This window comes from Callorhinus ursinus, unplaced genomic scaffold (genome assembly GCF_003265705.2).
Source record: "Callorhinus ursinus isolate GAN/ISIS: 27379988/994484 unplaced genomic scaffold, GSC_fseal_2.0 scaffold5, whole genome shotgun sequence".
NCBI classification, from domain to species: domain Eukaryota; kingdom Metazoa; phylum Chordata; class Mammalia; order Carnivora; family Otariidae; genus Callorhinus; species Callorhinus ursinus.
The window spans coordinates 30,189,177-30,209,283 of record NW_027397067.1 but is presented as its reverse complement, the minus strand read 5'-3'; the positions used below and the strand labels follow the sequence as shown (position 1 = coordinate 30,209,283).

The following is a 20,107-nucleotide window of genomic DNA, read 5'->3' as shown; positions in this document are numbered from 1 at the left end:
TCATTTGAAAACATCTTTATAGATAGATGTGTCAAAACACATGCAAAAGAAAGGTTGGATTACTAACTTCAAACTATACCTTCCCTTGCTTTCTGTTTGTTTTAACAGAGATTTAGTTCATTGTCGTACAAGTCCCGGGAGGAAGACCCAACTCTCACAGAGGAAGAGGTGAGTTTTGTTGCTTTTTAAAAAATAACCACAAAGCTCTAAAGAATAGAGTTTCTCTCCTTGCATAAATGACTGTCACATTATCCTTCTCTGAAAAAGCTAAAATACTCTCTTTGGCATATGTCTGGAGATCAGAGTTTGGGGAGCTGGGCTTTATAATGGTTCAGAGAGAGTGACTGGAAGATGGAAAGACAAGAAGGAAGACAGGTTGAACAGGTCACCTAAGAAACTAAGTAGGAAAGAAGCATCATAAAGGAAAAAAAAAAAATAGAGAAGGGGAGAAAATAGAATGAGAAGAGAGAAATTTAAGTATGAGAGCTTTAGTTGAGCAGTCAGGAAGATCACCTGTGAAGGAAATTAATCATGGGTTAGAAAATATAGGAAATTGGAACAGGTGGGTATAGGGAATTTAATCCAGCCTGGGAGATGGAGGAGGAAGGTTTTAATGAGAAATTTCAGAGGCCGAGAGCAGGTAACTCCAGGAAGTACAATTCCAGGCTGGCGCAAGAGTCAGACATAGTGGCCAACAGGAGAGAAATGTGTATTCTCCCAAGTCCCAGGCTAAAGACTCACCGGTTAGATGTCTTTTTTTTTTTCTTATGTTAATCACCATACATTACATCATTACTTTTTGATGTAGTGTTCCCTGATTCATTCTTTGTGCATAACACCCAGTGCTCCACGCAGAATGTGCCCTCTTTAATACCCATCACCAGGCTAACCCAGCCCCCCACCCTCCTCCCCTCTAGAACCCTCAGTTTGTTTTTCAGAGTCCATCGTCTCTCATGGTTCGTCTCCCCCTCCGACTTACTCCCCTTCATTCTTCCCCTCCTGCTATCGTCTTTTTTCTTTTTTCTTAACATATGTTGCATTATTTGTTTCAGAAGTACAGATCTGTGATTCAACAGTCTTGCACAATTCACAGCGCTCACCATAGCACATACCCTCCCCAATGTCTATCACCCAGCCACCCCATCCCTCCCACCCCCCACCACTCCAGCAACCCTCAGTTTGTTTCCTGAGTTTAAGAATTCCTCATATCAGTGAGGTCATATGATACATGTCTTTCTCTGATTGACTTATTTCACTCAGCATAACACCCTCCAGTTCCATCCACATCATTGCAAATGGCAAGATCTCATTCCTTTTGATGGCTGCATAATATTCCATTGTGTATATATACCACTTCTTCTTTATCCATTCATCTGCCGATGGACATCTTGGCTCTTTCCACAGTTTGGCTATTGTGGACATTGCTGCTATAAACATGGGGGTGCACGTACCCCTTCGGATCCCTACATTTGTATCTTTGTGGTAAATACCCAATAGTACAATTGCTGGATCATATGGTGGCTCTATTTTCAACTGTTTGAGTAACCTCCATACTGTTTTCCAGAGTGGCTGCACCAGCTTGCATTCCCACCAACAGTGTAGGAGGGTTCCCCTTTCTCCGCATCCCCGCCAACATCTGTCGTTTCCTGACTTGTTCATTTTAGCCATTCTGACTGGTGTGAGGTGGTATCTCATTGAGGTTTCGATTTGGATTTCCCTGATGCCGAGCGATGTTGAGCACTTTTTCATGTGCCTGTTGGCCATTTGGATGTCTTCTTTGGAAAAATGTCTGTTCATGTCTTTTGCCCATTTCATGATTGGATTATTTGTTCTTTGGGTGTTGAGTTTGATAAGTTCTTTATAGATTTTGGATACTAGCCCTTTATCTGTCATTTGCAAATATTTTCTCCCATTCTGTCGGTTGTCTTTTGGTTTTGTGGACTGTTTCTTTTGCTGTACAAAAGCTTTTTATCTTGATGAAATCCCAATGGTTCATCTTTGCCCTGGCTTCCCTTGCCTTTGGCAATGTTTCTAGGAAGAAGTTGCTGCGGCTGAGGTCGAAGAGGTTGCTGCCTGTGTTCTCCTTTAGGATTTTGATGGACTCCTGTCTCACGTTTAGGTCTTTCAACCATTTGGAGTCTATTTTTGTGTGTGGTGTAAGGAAATGGTCCAGTTTCATTCTCTGCATGTGGCTGTCCAATTGTCCCAACACCATTTGTTGAAGAGACTGTCTTTTTGCCATTGGACATTCTTTCCTGCTTTGTCAAAGATGAGTTGACCATAGAGTTGAGCGTCCATTTCTGGGCTCTCTATTCTGTTCCATTGATCTATGTGTCTGTTTTTGTGCCAGTACTATACTGTCTTGATGATGACAGCTTTGTAATAGAGCTGGAAGTCGGAAATTGTGATGCCGCCAGCTTTGCTTTTCTTTTTCAGTATTCCTCTGGCTATTTGGGGTCTCTTCTGGTTCCATACAAATTTTAGGATTATTTGTTCCATTTCTTTGAAAAAAGTGGATGGTATTTTGATGGGGATTGCATTGAATGTGTAGATTGCTCTAGGTAGCATTGACATCTTCACAATGTTTGTTCATCCAATCCATGAGCATGGAACGTTTTTCCATTTCTTTGTGTCTTCTTCAATTTCTTTCATGAGTATTTTATAGTTTTCTGAGTACAGATCCTTTGCCTCTTTGGTTAAATTTATTCCTAGGTATCTTATGGTTTTGGGTGCAATTGTAAATGGGATAGACTCCTTGATTTGTCTCTCTTCTGTCTTGTTGGTGTATAGGAATGCCACTGATTTCTGTGCATTGATTTTCTATCCTGCTACTTTACTGAATTCCTGTATGAGTTCTAGCAGTTTTGGGGTGGAGTCTTTTGGGTTTTCCACATACAGTATCATATCACCTGCAAAGAGTGAGAGTTTGACTTCCTCTTTGCCGATTTGGATGCCTTTGATTTCTTTTTGTTTTCTGATTGCTGTGGCTAGGACTTCGAATACTATGTTGAATAGGAGTGGTGATAATGGACCTCCCTGCCGGGTTCCTGACCTTAGGGGAAAAGCTCTCAGCTTTTCCCCATTAAGAATGATGTTTGCTGTAGGTTTTTCATAGATGGCTTTTAGGATATTGAGGTATGTACCCTCTATCCCTATACTCTGAAGAGTTTTGATCAAGAAAGGATGCTGTACTTTGTCAAATGCTTTTTCTGCATCTATTGAGAGGATCATATGATTCTTGTTCTTTCTTTTGTTAATGTATTGTATCACGTTGATTGATTTGCAGATGTTGAACCAACCTTGCAGCCCAGGGATAAATCCCACTTGGTCATGGTGAATAATTCTTTTAATGTACTGTTGGATCCTATTGACTAGTTTTTTGGTGAGAATTTTTGCATCCATGTTCATCAAGGATATTGGTCTGTAATTCTCCTTTTTGATGGGGTCTTTGTCTGGTTTTGGGATCAAGGTAATGGTGGCCTCATAAAATGAGTCTGGAAGTTTTCCTTCCATTTCTATTTTTTGGAACAGTTTCAGGAGAATAGGTATTAATTCTTCTTTAAATGTCTGATAGAATTCCCCTGGGAAGCCATCTGGCCCTGGGCTTTTGTTTCTTGGGAGATTTTTGATGACTGCTTCAATTTCCTTAGTGGTTATAGGTCTGTTCAGGTTTTCTATTTCTTCCTGGTTCAATTTTGGTAGTTGATACATCTCTAGGAATGCACCCATTTCTTCCAGGTTCTCTAATTTGCTGGCATAGAGTTGCTCATAATATGTTCTTATAATTGTTTGTATTTCTTTGGTGTTGGTTGTGATCTCTCCTCTTTCATTCATGATTTTGTTGATTTGGGTCATTTCTCTTTTCTTTTTGGTAAGTATGGCCAGGGGTTTATCAATCCTGTTAATTCTTTCAAAGAACCAGCTCCTAGTTTTGTTGATCTGCTACTGTTCTTTTGGTTTCTATTTCATTGATTTCTGCTCTGATCTTTATTATTTCTCTTCTCCTGCTGGGTTTAGGCTTTATTTGCTGTTCTTTCTCCAGCTCCTTTAGGTGGAGGGTTAGGTTGTGTATTTGAGACCTCTCTTGTTTCTTGAGAAAGGCTTGTATTGCTATATACTTTCCTCTCAGGACTGCCTTTGCTGTATCCCAAAGATTTTGAACAGTTGCGTTTTCATTTTCATTGGTTTCCATGAATTTTTTTAAATTCTTCTTTAATTTCCTGGTTGACCCATTCATTCTTTAGTAGGATGCTCTTTAGCCTCCATGTATTTGAGTTCTTTCCGACTTTCCTCTTGTGGCTGAGTTCTAGTTTCAAAGCATTGTGGTCTGAAAATATGCAGGAAAAAATCCCAGTCTTTTGGTACTGGTTGAGATCTGATTTGTGACCTAGGATGTGATCTATTCTGGAGAATGTTCCATGGGCACTAGAGAAGAATGTGTATTCCGTTGCTTTGGGATGGAATGTTCTGAATATGTCTGTGAAGTCCATTTGGTCCAGTGTGTCATTTAAAGTCTTTATTTCCTTGTTGCTCTTTTGCTTAGATGATCTGTCCATTTCAGTCGGGGGGGTATTAACGTCCCCCACTATTATTGTATTGTTGTCAATGTGTTTCTTTGCTTTTGTTATTAATTGCCTTATATAATTGGCTGCTCCCATGTTAGGGGCATAGATATTTACAATTGTTAGCTCTCCTTGTTGGATAGACCCTTAAGTAGGATATGGTGTCCTTCTTCATCTCTTATTACAGTCTTTGTTTTAAAATCTAATTTGTCTGATAGGATTGCCACCCCAGCTTTCTTTTGGTGTCCATTAGTATGGTAAATGGTTTTCCACCCCCTCACTTTCAATGTGGGGGTGTCTTTGGATCTAAAATGAGTCTCTTGCAGACAGCATATTGATGGGTCTTGTTTTTTAATCCAATCTGATAGCCTGTGTCTTTTGATTGGGGCATTGAGCCCATTTACATTCAGGGTAACTATTGAAAGATATGAATTTAGTGCCATTGTATTGCCTGTAAGGTGACTGTTACTGTGTATTGTCTGTGTTCCTTTCTGATCTATGCTGCTTTTAGGCTCTCTTTTTGCTTAGCGGACCCCTTTCAATATTTCTTGTAGGGCTGGTTTCATGTTTGCAAATTCCTTTAGTTTTTGTTTGTCCTGAAAGCTTTTTATCTCTCCTTCTATTTTCAGTGACAGCCTAGCTGGATATAGTATTCTCAGCTGCATATTTTTCTCGTTTAGTGCTCTGAAGATATCATGCCAGTCCTTTCTGGCCTGCCAGGTCTCTGTGGATAGGTCTGTTGCCAATCTAATGTTTCTACCATTGTAGGTTACATATCTCTTCTCCCGAGCTGCTTTCAGAATTTTCTCTTTGTCTCTTAGACTTGTAAGTTTTACTATTAGATGTCGGGGTGTTGATCTATTTTTATTGATTTTGAGAGAGGTTCTCTGTGCCTCCTGGATTTTGATGCCTGTTTCCTTCCCCACACTCGGGAAGTTCTCTGCTATTATTTGCTCCAATATACCTTCTGCCCCTCTCTCTCTTTCTTCTTCTTCTGGGATCCCAATTATTCTAATGTTGTTTCATCTTATCATATCGCTTCTCTATCAAATTCTGCCCTCGTGATCCTGTAGTTGTTTCTTTTTCTCAGCCTCTTTATTTTCCATCATTTGGTCTTCTATATCACTGATTCTCTCTTCTGTCTCATTTATCCTAGCAGTTAGTGCCCCCATTTTTTATTGCACCTCATTAATAGCCTTTTTGATTTCGACTTGGTTAGATTTTAGTTCTTTTATTTCTCCAGAAAGGAGAAATTTTCAAGCCCAGCTAGTATCTTTAAAGTCATGAATCTGAACTCTAGGTCCAACATCGTGCTAATGTCTGTATTGAGTAGGTCCCTGGCAGACGATACTACCTCTTGTTCTTTTTGCTGAGGTGATTTTTTTCGTCTTGTCATTTTGTCCAGAGGAGAATAGATGAATGAGAGAACAAAATGCTAACAGGTTAACAACGTCTCCAGCAAATATACTCTATACAAATCAGAAAAGACCTGAAACCAGGGAAAAGAAAGGGAAAGAAAGAAAAAAGAGAAAAAAAGAAAAAGATAAAAACAAAAACAGAACAATACAAAAAAACAATATGATCAAATATGATCAGGCTAGTGCATAGATCAGTGCCACACACTAGATTTGGGGCATATTTTGGTGTTAGAAAAAAGTGCCTCCTAAAATTTTAAAGGAAGAAAGACTTATACATGTACAAAATAAGGGTTGATACAATGAAGGATGGAAGATGACTGTAAAGATGAAAATTATAAAAGATTTTATAAAAGGAATTGATAAGAAGTTTGAAAAAAGAAAAGATTTAAAAAAAAGGGAGAGAATGTGATCAGGCAGGAGACTAGAACAAAGCCATACACTAGTGATTTAGGGTATATTTTGATCCGTTAGAAGAAACTGTATCTCAAAATTTTAAAGAGAGGACAACTTATATATATATGCCAAAAATAAGGGTAACTACCATGAAGGGGTAAAATGACTCTAAAAATGAAAAATGAAAAGTTTTTTTTAAAAAAGGGATTGATAAGATGTTGGTTGAAAAAGGGAAAAAGAAAAATTTAAAAAAAAAGTTAAAAAAATTAACTTTGAAAAACTAATGACTCATGGTAAAAAAAAGCCATGAATTCTATGTGCAGTATTCCCCTAGCGCTGGAATTCTCCCATTCTCCTTGATCGGTAAACTTGGGTCTTGGCTTGCAGGCTCTTCGTGCTGATCTTCTGGGGCCTGTTGCCGTGGTTCCCAAATCAAATGTCTTTGCCAGAGGCGGAATTGCCCCGCCCTTGTCGGTCCGGGCTAAGCAAGCTGCTCGGGTTTGCTCTCAGGACCTTTTGTTCCCTGCAAGCTCTCGGTACAGCTTTGGAGGAATGAAAATGGTGGCCTCCCAATCTCCACCTGGAGGAGCTGAGAACTCGGGGCCCTGCTCTTCAGTGCGACCCCAGAGAAAAGCAGTCACTCCCGTCTCTCTGGTCTCTGGCCGCACTGCGTGCTCACCTGGCCTGTGACCGAGCGTTTCTATCTCTGGCACCCGGCCCCGTGTGGAGTCTCCAAACCCAACAGATCCCTGCGGTGCACTCCCACACCACTCCTCCTGGGGGAGGAAGGGGAGTCTCCCCAGATCTGCCGCTTGTTGGGTCCCTGCTGCAGGAGCAGTGGCCCGACTGGGCCGCAGATCACAGTTTATGGCAACCCCGAGCTGAGAGCCCGCGCCTCGGCTCCGTCTCAGCAGCCGGCTTCCCCGCTCCGATACCTGGGAGCTCTGCCGCACTCAGGCACCCCTGGTCTTTCTGTGACCCTGAGGGTCCTGAGACCACAATGTCCCACGAGGGTTCCACCCCCCGCTTAGCCACTGGAGCGACGTCCCTCAGCGGAGCCGACTTCTAAAAGTTCCGATTTTGTGCTCCGCGGCTCTATCACTTACCAGAAGCGACCAACGGAGGCCCCCTCCCCCGCTGTCTATCCTCCCGAATATCGTCACAGATTCACTTCTCCGCACGTCCTACCTTCCAGAAAGTGGTCGCATTTCTGTTCAGAGAGTTGTTGCTATTCTTCTCTTCGATCTCCTGTTGAATTCGTAGGTGTTCAGAATGGTTTGATCCCTATTCAGCTGAATTCCTGAGACCAGACGAAATCCAGGGCTCCTACTCCTCCGCCATCTTGCTCCGCCCCCACCGGTTAGATTTCTCAGTGACGCGTTAAACTTATACAATCCAGTATATACACACATATATATGTATATACACACACATGTAATATCAAGCTAGGCTCAGAGAGCTGAACACCTTCATTTATCTAGCTGCATATAGCTTCTGTCTGGAATTCCTAGCATGATAAATTTGGTACATGTACAAAAATGACATACATATGAAGGTACGTCCCCTCCTATTGCACTTTGCATGGAGTATTAAAATAGGAAATAGACTACAATCCCACATTGGAAGTTCAAAGAGCAGAAGAGCTTTCTGTAGGTAATGTTGCCCACTTGCTTCTGTGTTTCCTGCCCCGAGGAAAGGACTTGCCATCTAGCCACCTGGTCGCACAAGCCAGAACCCTGGACATCATCCTAAACACCCCATTTCCTCACTGTCCGCAGCTCCCCTGGTTTCTCTCACTCTCTTCGTGGGCGCAGTGCACGCCCCTCCCCAGACTAAGGCAGTGTGCCCTCCTGCCAGGCCTGTGGCCACTCCTTTGCCTTCTCCCAGACGTCTGTCGTCCACACTGCACCACAGCCCTCCCACCTGGGACAAGAGAGTAGAATATATGAGAGATCTGGAAACCAGTCCTTTAAAATATGTTGAGACAAGTAAAATTTTAAATTCCTTTTCTTCTAATCTTACATTGTTTGTTGTTTCAGAAAATAGGACTTAGGTATACTGATGAATTTTTAACATAGATTAAAAGAACTGTGATTCACATATAGTCATTTTAGGAAGATGTTTTAGAAAAAATAATTATGGAAGTCACTTATTTCTGTATTTATGTAATAGAATGTTAGTCCAGACTGGAAACTGAGATCTGAGTTTTCAGTACTATTATCCCAATTTAGCAAAATGATGGGGAAAAGGGTTGCTTATAGAAAGAGAAATGGGGAAAAGGTAGAGAGTAATTTATGAGAATATAGTAACAATTTACAGCCTGAATAATAAAGATGAAAGATTTAAAAGAGAAAAACTGTGAAGCTAAATAGCAAGGGGGCTTGAAAGAAACCTATCTACAAAATAGAAGTAATAGTCCTAGAAGGCAAATACTCAAACAGAACATCGGAAGACTTGAGAATCTTCTATATAAGTGTTAAAATTTACGACATCATCTGCACAGTAGGTTCCTGCCCAGAGATAATATGAAGTTGCAAGTTAATGAAAAGAGCCTGTAACTTTCTAAAAAGAATATAAAGCCCAAGAAAACCCAAGTAATTATAAAGAGTAGGGGCATTAATGGCAGGCATTGTGGGGAAGAGAGTTGAGGAGAGAAGCTGAAAGGGGCCAACCCCCATTGTTACAAGGTAGGAAAAGGTGTGTTTGTCCTTGATGTTCCCCCTGAAGGTGAAGAGTGTGTAGCTAGTATGCTGACTCCCCTTTTCACTGTCGTCTATGATTTACCACCATCTATCTGGACCACCTTTTAGATATTCAGTTCCATATGTTTGCACCTTACTAGGAAAAGCAGATGATTTACTTTAATTCTTCCTAATTTCAAAGAAATTCTAAATCTTCATTTCAAGAGTAATTTTTCCACTAAAATCTCTAAGGTGAGAATGTCAGTTTAATAATTCCTAATATTAATACCCTAGTATTAAAAGGGTCAGAGCAACATGGCAAGAGTTTCCAAAGATTATTTCTTTAGCTCCAAATGTTTGGATTGTCAAAGCCTGGCAAAACAGAGCCCCCAGGCTGCAGTGGAAAGTTCTCATGCAAATGACCAGTTAGCGTGTGTGCGGCAGGCCTGTCTTGAGAAGCTTTTGAGGCCAGCTGGAAACTTCATCCACAGTATGTGAGATATGTGAAGGCAAGAGAATCTCTCTCCGCACTTGGGAAGCCAAGCATCTGTCAGGAGGCATGTTCATGTATTTCCTGGGTGTTTTGAATCAATCAGTCATTATGGCCAAGATAGAGGTAATGAAGGATATTTCTGCTTATTTCCAACCATGATTTCTAACAATAAAATAATAACCCTCAAAAAGATCTCTTAAAAAAATCTCTTAATCAGTATGTTTAATCTATCATTACCAACGAGAATTAAATCCCTCTTGATAGTAGAGGTTATATGGGGTATATTAGCAAGACTGAGTAGGTGTGCCTGGACAGTAGCCCACTCTTCCCATAGGAAAGAGTGCCCTGTAAGTCAGTTGTCTCCAAATTTCATTTCTGAGTTGGCTGGTTGCAAATAAGAATAAATTTTTCCCACTGAAGAAAACTTAGCCCTGTCTGTAAATGTCTATTTAACCAGTAATATGCGATGAAGTTGAAAACTAATGGAAAATGAGACTTTTACAGATCTATGTGTATTGCCAACCAGAATCCAGGACCTACTTTTCAGGCCACTTTGATACAGAAAGAGTGGGTCAGAGAGTCTAATTCGGTGGTTCTCATACTTTAGTGGGCATGCTGGGCCCCATGCCCCTGAGTTTCTGATTCAATACTTCTGGGTTGGAGCCCGAGGACTTAACCTTTCTAATAAATTCCCAGATCCTGCTGCTGCCAGTTCGAAGCCCACATTTTGCAAACCATTCATCTAACATATTTTCTGCCCTTGTTTCTTAAAGCAGCAGAGCTCTTTTTCAGGTGAAATAGCATTCTGATAATAGAAATCAGATAAAACATGATATACTGTAGTCAGGTCCCAGGGGCCTCCTGAACTTCCTGTTCCACCTGCTCTCCTCACGCCCCTCAGAAGACCCAGAGAGAACCTGGTTTTCACGGAGTTGTGCCAATATGGCTGGTCTACTTGCAAAGTTGAAGATACCATATATAACTGTTCTCTAGAAGTATACTCCAGGATTAGTACAGGCAAGAAACAATCCACTTCTGTGTTTATATCTGAGGGAAATGAAATCACTGTCTTGAAGACAATATCTTCACCCTCATGTTCTTTGCAGCATTATTCATAATAGCCAAGACATGGAAACAACCTAAGGGTTTATCAGCCAATGAATGGACAAAGAAAATGTCAGATAGACATAGACGCACACACGCTATAAATACACATTTGTATATAGAAATACATGTGTACACACACACACACACACACACACACACACACACACACACAGGAATATTATTCAGTCATGAAAAAGAAGGGAATTCTGCCTTTTGTGACGACTTGGCTAGACCTTGAGAGCATTATGCTAAGTGAAATAAGTCACACAGAGAAATACAAATACTATATGTTCTCACCTACATGTGGAATCTAAAAAAGCCAAACTCAGAAATAGCAAATAGAATGGTGTTGCCAGGGTTTGGGGAGTAGGGGAGATGGGGACATGTTGGTCAAAGGGTACAAACTCCCCAGCTATAAGCTGAATAAGTTCTGGGGCTCTAATATAGATCATAGTGACTGTAATTAAAAGTAGTATACTATCATTCTTGAAAGTTGTAGGGTAGATCTTAAATGTTATCACCACACACACAAAAAAATGGTAATTATGGCAATGAAGGAGTTAACTGACCTTGGCGGTAATCACTTCACAGTATATATATGTGTCAAATAACCATGTACCCCTTTAACTTACATTAAGTCATATGTCAGTGATTTCTCACTAAAGCTGGGGGGGGGGGGGACTTGGGAAAAAAAAAAAAAAAACCCCACAACCTTAAAGGGACACACACCTGCCTACAGAGCTAAATATCTAGCTTGTCACTATAAAGGGGGAGGGAGAAGTGAAACTTGAAGCTTATTTAATTCACCCTTTGTTTTCTAGATCTCAGCCATGTATTCATCAGTAAATAAACCTGGACAGTCAGGGAGTAAATCAGGACAGTCTCTCAAAGCACCAGAGTCCAGCAACACCTCCATCCAAAGAGCCACTCAGAGATCCCCCTCTTCCTGTAATGATCTCTACGCTACTGTTAAAGACTTGGAGAAAACTCCAAACAGCGTCAGCACACTTCCACCAGCAGTAAGACCCAGTGAGGAGCCCGAGCCTGATTACGAAGCAATACAAACTCTAAACAGAGAGGAAGACAAGGCCACCCCAGAGACCCACGGCCAACGTGGCCTTTTCCCAAAGGAGAATGACTATGAGAGCATTGGGGACTTGCAGCAATGCAGAGATATCACCAGGCTCTAGCAACCCAGAAGACAAGCCCACACAGCATATGAGCAGCCGGCTGGGGCGGGGGGGGGGGGGGGGGGGGGGGGGGGGGGGGGGGGCATTTCTTCTGTGGAAGACAAGAAGCAACATCAACGCCTACTTTATATGCTGCTCTAGTAATCCGACCACAATTGAAGATGTAGAGACTGTTTCCCGGGGTTGGAAACGGTGAGGTACGTACCTGACTGCACCCGACTGTGCCCCTGCTTGCCAGGGGGCACTGGCAACACCCAAGCACATCTCCCTTGTGCACTCTCACCCTCTGGAAAGATCCCAGCTGTCCATGGTTTCACCCTGTGAGTGAGGAAAGCCAAGCTGCAAGGAAGAACTGCATTCATCAAGAACCACGACTCCACCTGCCTGACATACTGCCATTCACAAGAGCCAGGTTTTTCTGCCTTTCTTCCTTTTTTCTTTCTCTATCTGCTCCTCACATTTAAATGTATGGCCTTCTTCCCCCTTGAAATCTTCCAGCTTCTAATGGTTCATTCCAAGAAAATTCCCCCCCAAGGCTTGGCCTTTGCCTTCAACTTCGGTGTTTTAAGATGGTAAGAAACTGTGGTTGCTGGTTACTGGCAGCTCCCCAGTCCTCTTCCAAGAGCTGCACCTGGGAAAAAAAGGACCCTGCAGGTGTGCCGGCCTGGGACTGCCCCCCCCCCACCCCCCGCAAGCTTCTTAGACCTTCCTTCCTCCTGATTTGGGCACTCCACATCAGCAGCCTCTCCCAAAGTACTTGAAGTCATTTTTAGATGCTTCATTTTATTTTTCTAGTCAAAGCGGTTCCCTCCCCACACCCCTCCCCCCCAGTATGTGAAACTCTTCAGAGCCTTTTCAGTATTTTCAATGAATATTGTGGTACTTCTATACTTGTTTTAGCCTAGAGTTCATTCCTCTGAAACAGCCTTAATCTTTGTGTTGGGACACAGACCACATATTTGGACGGCAGCCATGGCGTCCGTCTCTGAAGGGCTGTGGACTTGAATGTGTATTTCTGATGACCCCTGCTGCCACACCAACAGTGTGAGATTTCCTAAGTGAACTGCTACGCTAAGGTAATCTATCTAAAATTAAAATGTAAACATTTATTTTTGTTATATAAATTTATAAGATGTTTTAGGTTTAACGCCTAATTTCTAGAAACTGCCAGAAAAAAATGTATATTAACTATTTTGATTTTATGTACAATGATTTATACTCTCATTTTGAAAAAACACCATAAAGCACATAAGCTAGGTAATTACACGTAGTTATCTGTTTTCTAATCAAGTGTTTAAAATATTGAAGGTTTTTAAAGACTTTTCAAATGGTACTTGGAGCCGTGGTCAAAGTCATCTGGCTCACTAGAGAAATAAGTGGAATGAACATAAATGATCATTTTCAGTGACTTGTGGTGGGCTATACTGAAATATTTGAAATGGTAAAAAAAAAAAAAAATGGAAGAATGAAATAGGACTAGGGATGACTGCATTATTAACCTCATGAAGGTATTATAACTCCATTAAGATTTAGCTACATTTTTAAGAAAATTTAGTGGTGGATTCTGCAATCCAGTGCTTGCAAATGCAAATTGCCTATTGGGATTCTTTTTTCCCTTCATTTTACAAAAATCAGTGACTGAAATAACTCCTATTAAGAGCTCAGCCTGGTTTGAATTTAATCATCTCTTTAGATTTTATAAGGCCAACACTGGGAAACTTGTTCACTTTTCATCTGAAAAGGGCCCTGCTATTATGCGGTGTGACTATAGCAAGGGACCCTTGCCTACACTGATTAAAAAAAAAAAGGCAATTATTGTGTACTGCTGTGCCATCTCTGGCTTGTCAGACTTTTCACTCCTTCTGACAAAGGACGCGACCGGGAGGATGAAGGACCCTGCAAATGGTAGGGACCAGCTCACGGGCATGCCTTTCCCATCCCTCGCGTTCGTGGCCGGATTTTGTGACTGCTCCGTAATACATTTCTGAAATTGTGAAGTCAGCTTTGCCGGGGTAAACTCCTTGGTGGTCAGTAGTTTGCAGTCAGCCTGGCCTCTCCCATGAAGACCTCATGAGCCTAAGCACAATCATCACTGACCAGGAGGAGATGGCAGAATACCGTTGGGTTGGGGGAAAGGTTACCAGGAAGGTGCCAAGGTCCTTGCTCTCTGAATTCGTATCTTTCGTACGCACTGTTTTTGCCTGGTGATTTTCTTTGCTTACTTAGTATTAATGAGTTTGACCCACCAATCTCTACACCATGGGGTTTCTTTAGCTCCTGCTGATGGCCGTGTCACATCGCATACCTAGTATTGTGCTTGCTGCAATAATGTCCTTTATGAGCACCTGACCACTCAAAAGTTTTACTGTCTTTCATAATGTCTTTACTTATTGCCAGGGAAGTGAATATGATCTCTAAAGTGTAAAATCATTTCTAGAGAGAAAAGTTCTTTATAGTTCTATCATCTTGAAATTTCATTATCAGAATTTCCCCCAGAAGTTCTGAAATAAAGGCTATGCAATATAGCCATAAAATATGCACTGAAACCTCTCTCTTGATTTGAGAATCTGGGCTAAGTTACGATTTAAAGTATTATAAGTATATTTTAGAAGAAACTAGAAGGCCCTCCAGTACAAATCCTAAAAGAAAAAGTAATAGCACAATGCCTGAGGGTTGGGGGAGAGAGAAGCAGAGTAAACTTGAGGACCTGGCTCTGCTCTTGAGACCATTAGGTACCTTATGGAAGTATATTTATTGATGCATCATCATGGTTTTGACCTTATCGTACAGTATTTCATAAATTTCATCATTTTTTACTTTATTCATTGAAAATCTGTGCTAGTCTTTGAGTTGGACAAAAGCCTATGGCTTGAAAAAAGTTTCATGTTCAGCTAAATGCATGAAAGGTAATTATAAAAAAATTTTTTTACTATTCAACTTGAACATCTATATTATGCATTGTTATCATTGAGGTTATGTGAAATCTCACAATTAAAATAAGCTTTTGGAAATTTTTTTTGTTTTATAAGTCAGAATTATAAACTCATCTTGCCTAAAAGTAGAATCTTTGCTTTTAGTCAGGTATTTTGAAAGTTTAGATTTTTTTATGCTGCTTTTACTGTTTCTCAAATGTAGTCAGCAGGAGAGTATGACCTGTTTTATGTGAAATGTTTGAGGAAATCTTAAATTCTAGAAGAAAGCAGTTTTTTCTAATATGTGGGCCACAGACATATTTTTTCCAGTCCTGCACTAAACTGCATCATTAGGTCTATTAAAAGCTTTTGAAAAGTACTGCTGTCCTTTGTGGGGAAAAGACTAATTACTGATTTATCTGCCCTCAGAATCCAAGAGTTAATTTTAATTGAGTGCTAACAATAGGTAGTCCACATAAAGAACTAAAATTTAACCTCAGGATGTCACTAGATCTATTTCTCAGATTTCATTTTTCCAATTAGGGCATTTACTTTAACCAGTAACAAACTGTGTATGTGTATGTACACTATACATATATATTTACATATACACACAGACATATATAAAGTTGTTCTGGTGCCTGATTAGTGAGGATACATCCTATTATGTATTTGGAATGTCTACCCTATTAGTGTGATGACTACTGTCATAAAAGCAGAATAGATAAAAAGCTATCCAACAGTTTTCATTTAGTAATTACAAGAAAACTTTCCTAAGTTACCTCATTATCATTTTTCTAATAAATTCAGATTCTAAATTGCATCCATAATTCTCTTAGCTGAAAAACAGTGATATTTTAAAGTAGTTTTCTCGTATGTGTGGCTCGTTACATATTCAACATGACAGGAGGAAATGTAAATAGGTGTCCTTCTCAGAGATCATGTCAAGAAGAGATCTGGCAGAAAGCACCAAGAGCCACGTGAGCCAGGATGGAGCCCCAGCAAGGTGACCCCCCACCGGGTGGCAGAAGCAGAGGTCTGTTATCACTCAGTTGCACTGTCTTTCCTTCTCTTTGGAAGCCACGAGAGAGTTTAGCGCAGAGCCAGCAAGCGGTGAGGTAGTGTGACGGACGGAACACGGCTTGGAGGTGGGGACGTGGATAATCACAGCACTGCAGCGCAGGACTCAAGTAGCATTTTGTAAATGAGTAAATGACATTTTTTTCAGTGCTCCTTGTACTAGTTAATATGAGTCCGTGTGATCTAGTGATGCCATTCTTCTGAAAGTGTTGGCTTCTGGTCCCCAGCCAGCTTTGTCTGGGCTGCTGGAGGCACAGTAGGTACTGATGGTTCTTTCCTGGAAACCCTGACAGGCTTATTGTACTGTGTAATTGGGGGAAGTTAAAGTGTAATGTTTGGTGTTAATAAGTGACTGATGTGAAAAATAGAAACATGTGTCTATAATGTCAAATACGACTTTTTTTTTTTTTGGCAGTGAAATCTATATTCCTGGTCCTGTGGTAGTCTTTTCTTGCTCTGTGTTGTACCTTTTCTTAAGCACATTATTCTTGACAGTGGCATTGGACAAGTTGAACACACATAGAAAGTGTTTGACTTAAAGAGACCAGTCCAAAAACCATGCTAAATCAGTCTTCATCTGAAATTATGAAAGTAAATTTAAAAAGCCGTGGTCCAGAAGAGAACAAATATTCTTAAGTGTTTTTTTCCCTACTGTTCATTTTCAACTCTGTTTACATCCAGTCTCTGATATTTATAAAGGATTCATTGTTTTTCCAGGTTCTTCCTTATTGAACTAAGAAACAGTAGTTCAGATTTCTCTTAATGCCAGATGAAATGAGAAATGTTACAATTTTTATTAAAAAGGCAAAGTTTTAAGCATTCAGTTGTAATCATTTATCTTAATGCATTTAAATTAGATTTTTCTTTGCTCACCACTTATATGCTATGGGTATTTTTAAAAAATGTAATGTACTCTGGTTGTCTCAGATCACCTTATGTAATGGATTATAAAGGCTGGTAAATGGTCATTCCTCAGACTTGTGTGTTAGATTGGCAACAGTTTTAATGTTACCTTTTAAATATCATGTATTATTAATGCACCTCATGTTTTCAGGGAAAGTTTGAAATATAGCTAAACAAATAGGAATTTGCATTTCATTGTTCATGCATTTTTTTCCTCATAAAAATGGTTTCTCAAAAAAGTGACCTGTTATCTCTTAGGTGGTCCTGATCAACTTCAAAGTGCTCCTCTTGCTCAAAAATAAATAATCCATGACAGTAGCATTTGGACTCATTGTCTCCAGAGGTCTTTGTCATGGTCAAACTGTCCAACTCACAAGAGTGGGAAAATTGTTTCCAGTACTCGGAATTTTTAAACCTTCGTTTTAAGTCTGAAAATCTCTCTTATTGGTTTCAACATCTTGGAATGTTTTCCCCTGCCTTACTCTGGTCCTTTTAAGGAGCAAGTCTGCAGCACGGGGATATGAAGCTACTCTTTCTCCCCATCTCACTTTGGTTCCTGCTGCAACTTCGCACAGCACCCCCTGCTCCTTTTCCCCACCCCAACCACGCTCTGCTATTCGAGGCACATTCCCACACATCTTTTCCCATGTGGACACAACCCTCAGATCACAGATCCTGCCTGCGATCACAGAACCATTCCCCGCCACCACCCAGTGAGCAAACAGCTCTGCCCAGCTCACATTTTCCTGTGTCACAGGCTGCTGAGACAAGGCCACACAGGCCCACCTAGGGAAGCAGATGCTGGGTATTATTTGGCACGGGCTTTGCTAAACCATGTTCATTCTTACCCACCTCCTTCATGAGAATGGTTGGCACTAGGGGGCTGTGGAAGACAACTTTAAAACGTTCTGTTGCAAGGACTCAAACAGAGTTGCCAGAATGTCTGGTTTGGCTTTGTTTGTTAACTCAACAAGTTGGAAACTATCAGTTTAAAACAAACTTTCTTTTTCCCTTCTTAAACTGAAGGAGAAAAAAAAATTAATCGTAGATCCCATTTAGGTAGTAAAGGCTTCGCTGAAAGACAGCCCTGTCCTTCTCTAGGTGAAGAGGCTAAAGCCAAAAGCCAAGTCTGTCTCTGAATATTCCTTCGACACATTTTTATGTATTTTTAATGTAAAGCCCATAAATGAATCTGAGATGATGTTCATGACCTATCCTGTAAGCCTGCTTGCCTTTTTTTGGGGGGGGGGTACTTATTTTTTGAATACAGGCTTTTCTTGTTTTTCCTGGAGCCATGCTAGAAACAATTCCGATGGGCTACTCCATGACTGCCTCCTGGAGTCCCAGCAATGCGGCAGCACTGTTAGCCGGACTTGCCTCTTAGGGAGAAGCATGTGAAAAATGCCAGACAAGCTGACTTTTATGTACAAGTCAACAAGCATTTGAGAAGTCCTTTAATGCCTCAGATTTTGACATTTAAAAAATTTTTCAGAGTACCAACTACATATTTGATGGGGGGGTGGGAGAGTTGGTGAGCAGGACAGGGATTAGACCTAAAATTTGAACTAAGTGGCACGGGCAAGACTTCCCACCCCACTCGGTTTGTGTGCGTCTCTGGGAAATGTATGATCCCAGCTCCCTGTCAACCACTCCTGAGTTGCTTAAGGAGCAAATAGTAAGTGTGTAGAAATGAAAAAGACCTCAAAGATTTAAATTATTTTTAGGTATTTTCTTTGTAAACTCAGGAATAACCCTGGTTTATGAAAAGCATAATATGGCCACTACAGCTGTAATTTATAGGTGACTAGATACATCCTTTCGAACATGTTTCATTTAAAGACCTACCTTTGTTGTAACTGGGAAAAGAAACTTCTCATAAAAAAAAAAAAAAGCCAACAAAAAGACTTCACTAAAAGAGTGTGGCATCAACCTATCATCCGACCCAGAGTGCTTGTTTCTTGCCTATAGTATAGTTTTTCAACAATTTTTATGAGAGAAAAAAATGCACATTTTTTTTCTTGGAAAAGTGAATTGAGGTATTGAATTAAATTCTCAGAGAGGACAACTTAAAGAGAAGCATTGGATTTAGAGATGAGCTCACAGCTCTGTGCTCCCTGTTCCAGCACTGACTTTACTGTGTGACCTTGAACAAATGATTTAACTACTCTGTGCCTCAGTTTCTCCATGTACAAAATGGGGATCATGATACCAACCACTGCCTACCTCATATGGATGTTATGGGGACAAATAAGATAATATAAATACAAATGCTTTATCTCTGGAAGAAAGGTGCTATATAAATTAAAGTTGTGTTGTTTTTAATGATCCAGTTATTGTGTTTTGGGTTTAAATAATAGCAATACTGTTAGTCATGTTAAGAATAAGTTTCAATTTAACACATAATTACAATTCTCTTCTGTGGCCAAATCTTGATCATTCATCCAGTATTGGTACGTAAGGAACTGAAATGGGTATTTGTTTTCTGTGTATTTCTGCCCATAGTACTTCTATTCTGAATGTTCCCAAGAGGCTGGAGTTTAACTTGTAATATCTTATAGTTTACATGTAATGAACCTTATTCAAGCTGTGTATAAAAGTATAATTACATGTAAATAGCAGGTACATTGTAATTAAAGGCACTTATCAAATTGTCTTTGTTCTTTTTAAATTGCAATAAAAGTCAGTTTTATATAAAAGCTTGTTAAAATTCATTTGGGAATTTTTTGGGAATGTCAAAAATACTAGTGTATATGCCTTAGGGCATAACCAGAGTTGTGGGATTTTAGCAATCAGCTCACCACAGTGCCAGGAAGGAGGATGTGCCTGATGACCAGGTGTAGTGGTTAGAATCGCAAACTGCAGAAAAGGACCCGAGTTTTCAGTCCCAGCTCCACTACAACTTTGAGGAAGCTGTTGGACTTTTCCATACCCATTTCCACATATAAAGTGAGGGGGACTAGTATAGCACCTACTAACAGGGTTGTGTTGGGGATTAAATGAGGTACCGAGCATGGTACCCAGCAAGTAACTGCTAAATGCTCTGTAAGTGCAAGCAGACCATCTTCACAAGCCTGGGAAATTTGTGACGATGTCTACCCAACTGCTAGTCACTCTTGTGAAGAAATGTAACCTGACAGCAAATAATGCCCCCAGCCTATGAGGAAAACCCACTTGCTTGATGGCTGAGGGGGGTGTAACCCCAGCAGGAATCTCCAAGCAAAGAGTTTTAAATCAGTGACGCTGGCTGTCCCCTTCCCTGATAACTGCAGACTGGCCTTGGCGCCAAAAGGGAAAGCAAGGGTTTTCTTTGGCAAGCTCCTGACTCCTTTATGTCTGGCCCTTTAACTCCAAGTACCCCCAAACCCACA

General features: G+C 40.6%; 1 protein-coding gene and 1 long non-coding RNA gene across 2 annotated transcripts in view; one reads left to right on the top strand and one right to left on the bottom strand.

The window, feature by feature from the left end:
* PAG1 (phosphoprotein membrane anchor with glycosphingolipid microdomains 1) overlaps nt 1–11,897 on the top strand; it is a 134,967-nt gene extending 123,070 nt beyond the window's left edge. Inside the window, exons 8-9 of the mRNA XM_025870765.2 lie at nt 109–168; nt 11,476–11,897. Of these exons, the coding sequence (XP_025726550.1) occupies nt 109–168; nt 11,476–11,844 (429 nt within the window). The 3' untranslated portion in view covers nt 11,845–11,897. The remainder of the gene's footprint in view (nt 1–108; nt 169–11,475) is intronic.
* Nucleotides 1–20,107, bottom strand: part of LOC141372736 (uncharacterized) — an 823,585-nt gene that overhangs the window by 158,342 nt on the left and 645,136 nt on the right. The gene's annotated exons all lie outside the window — the stretch shown is intronic.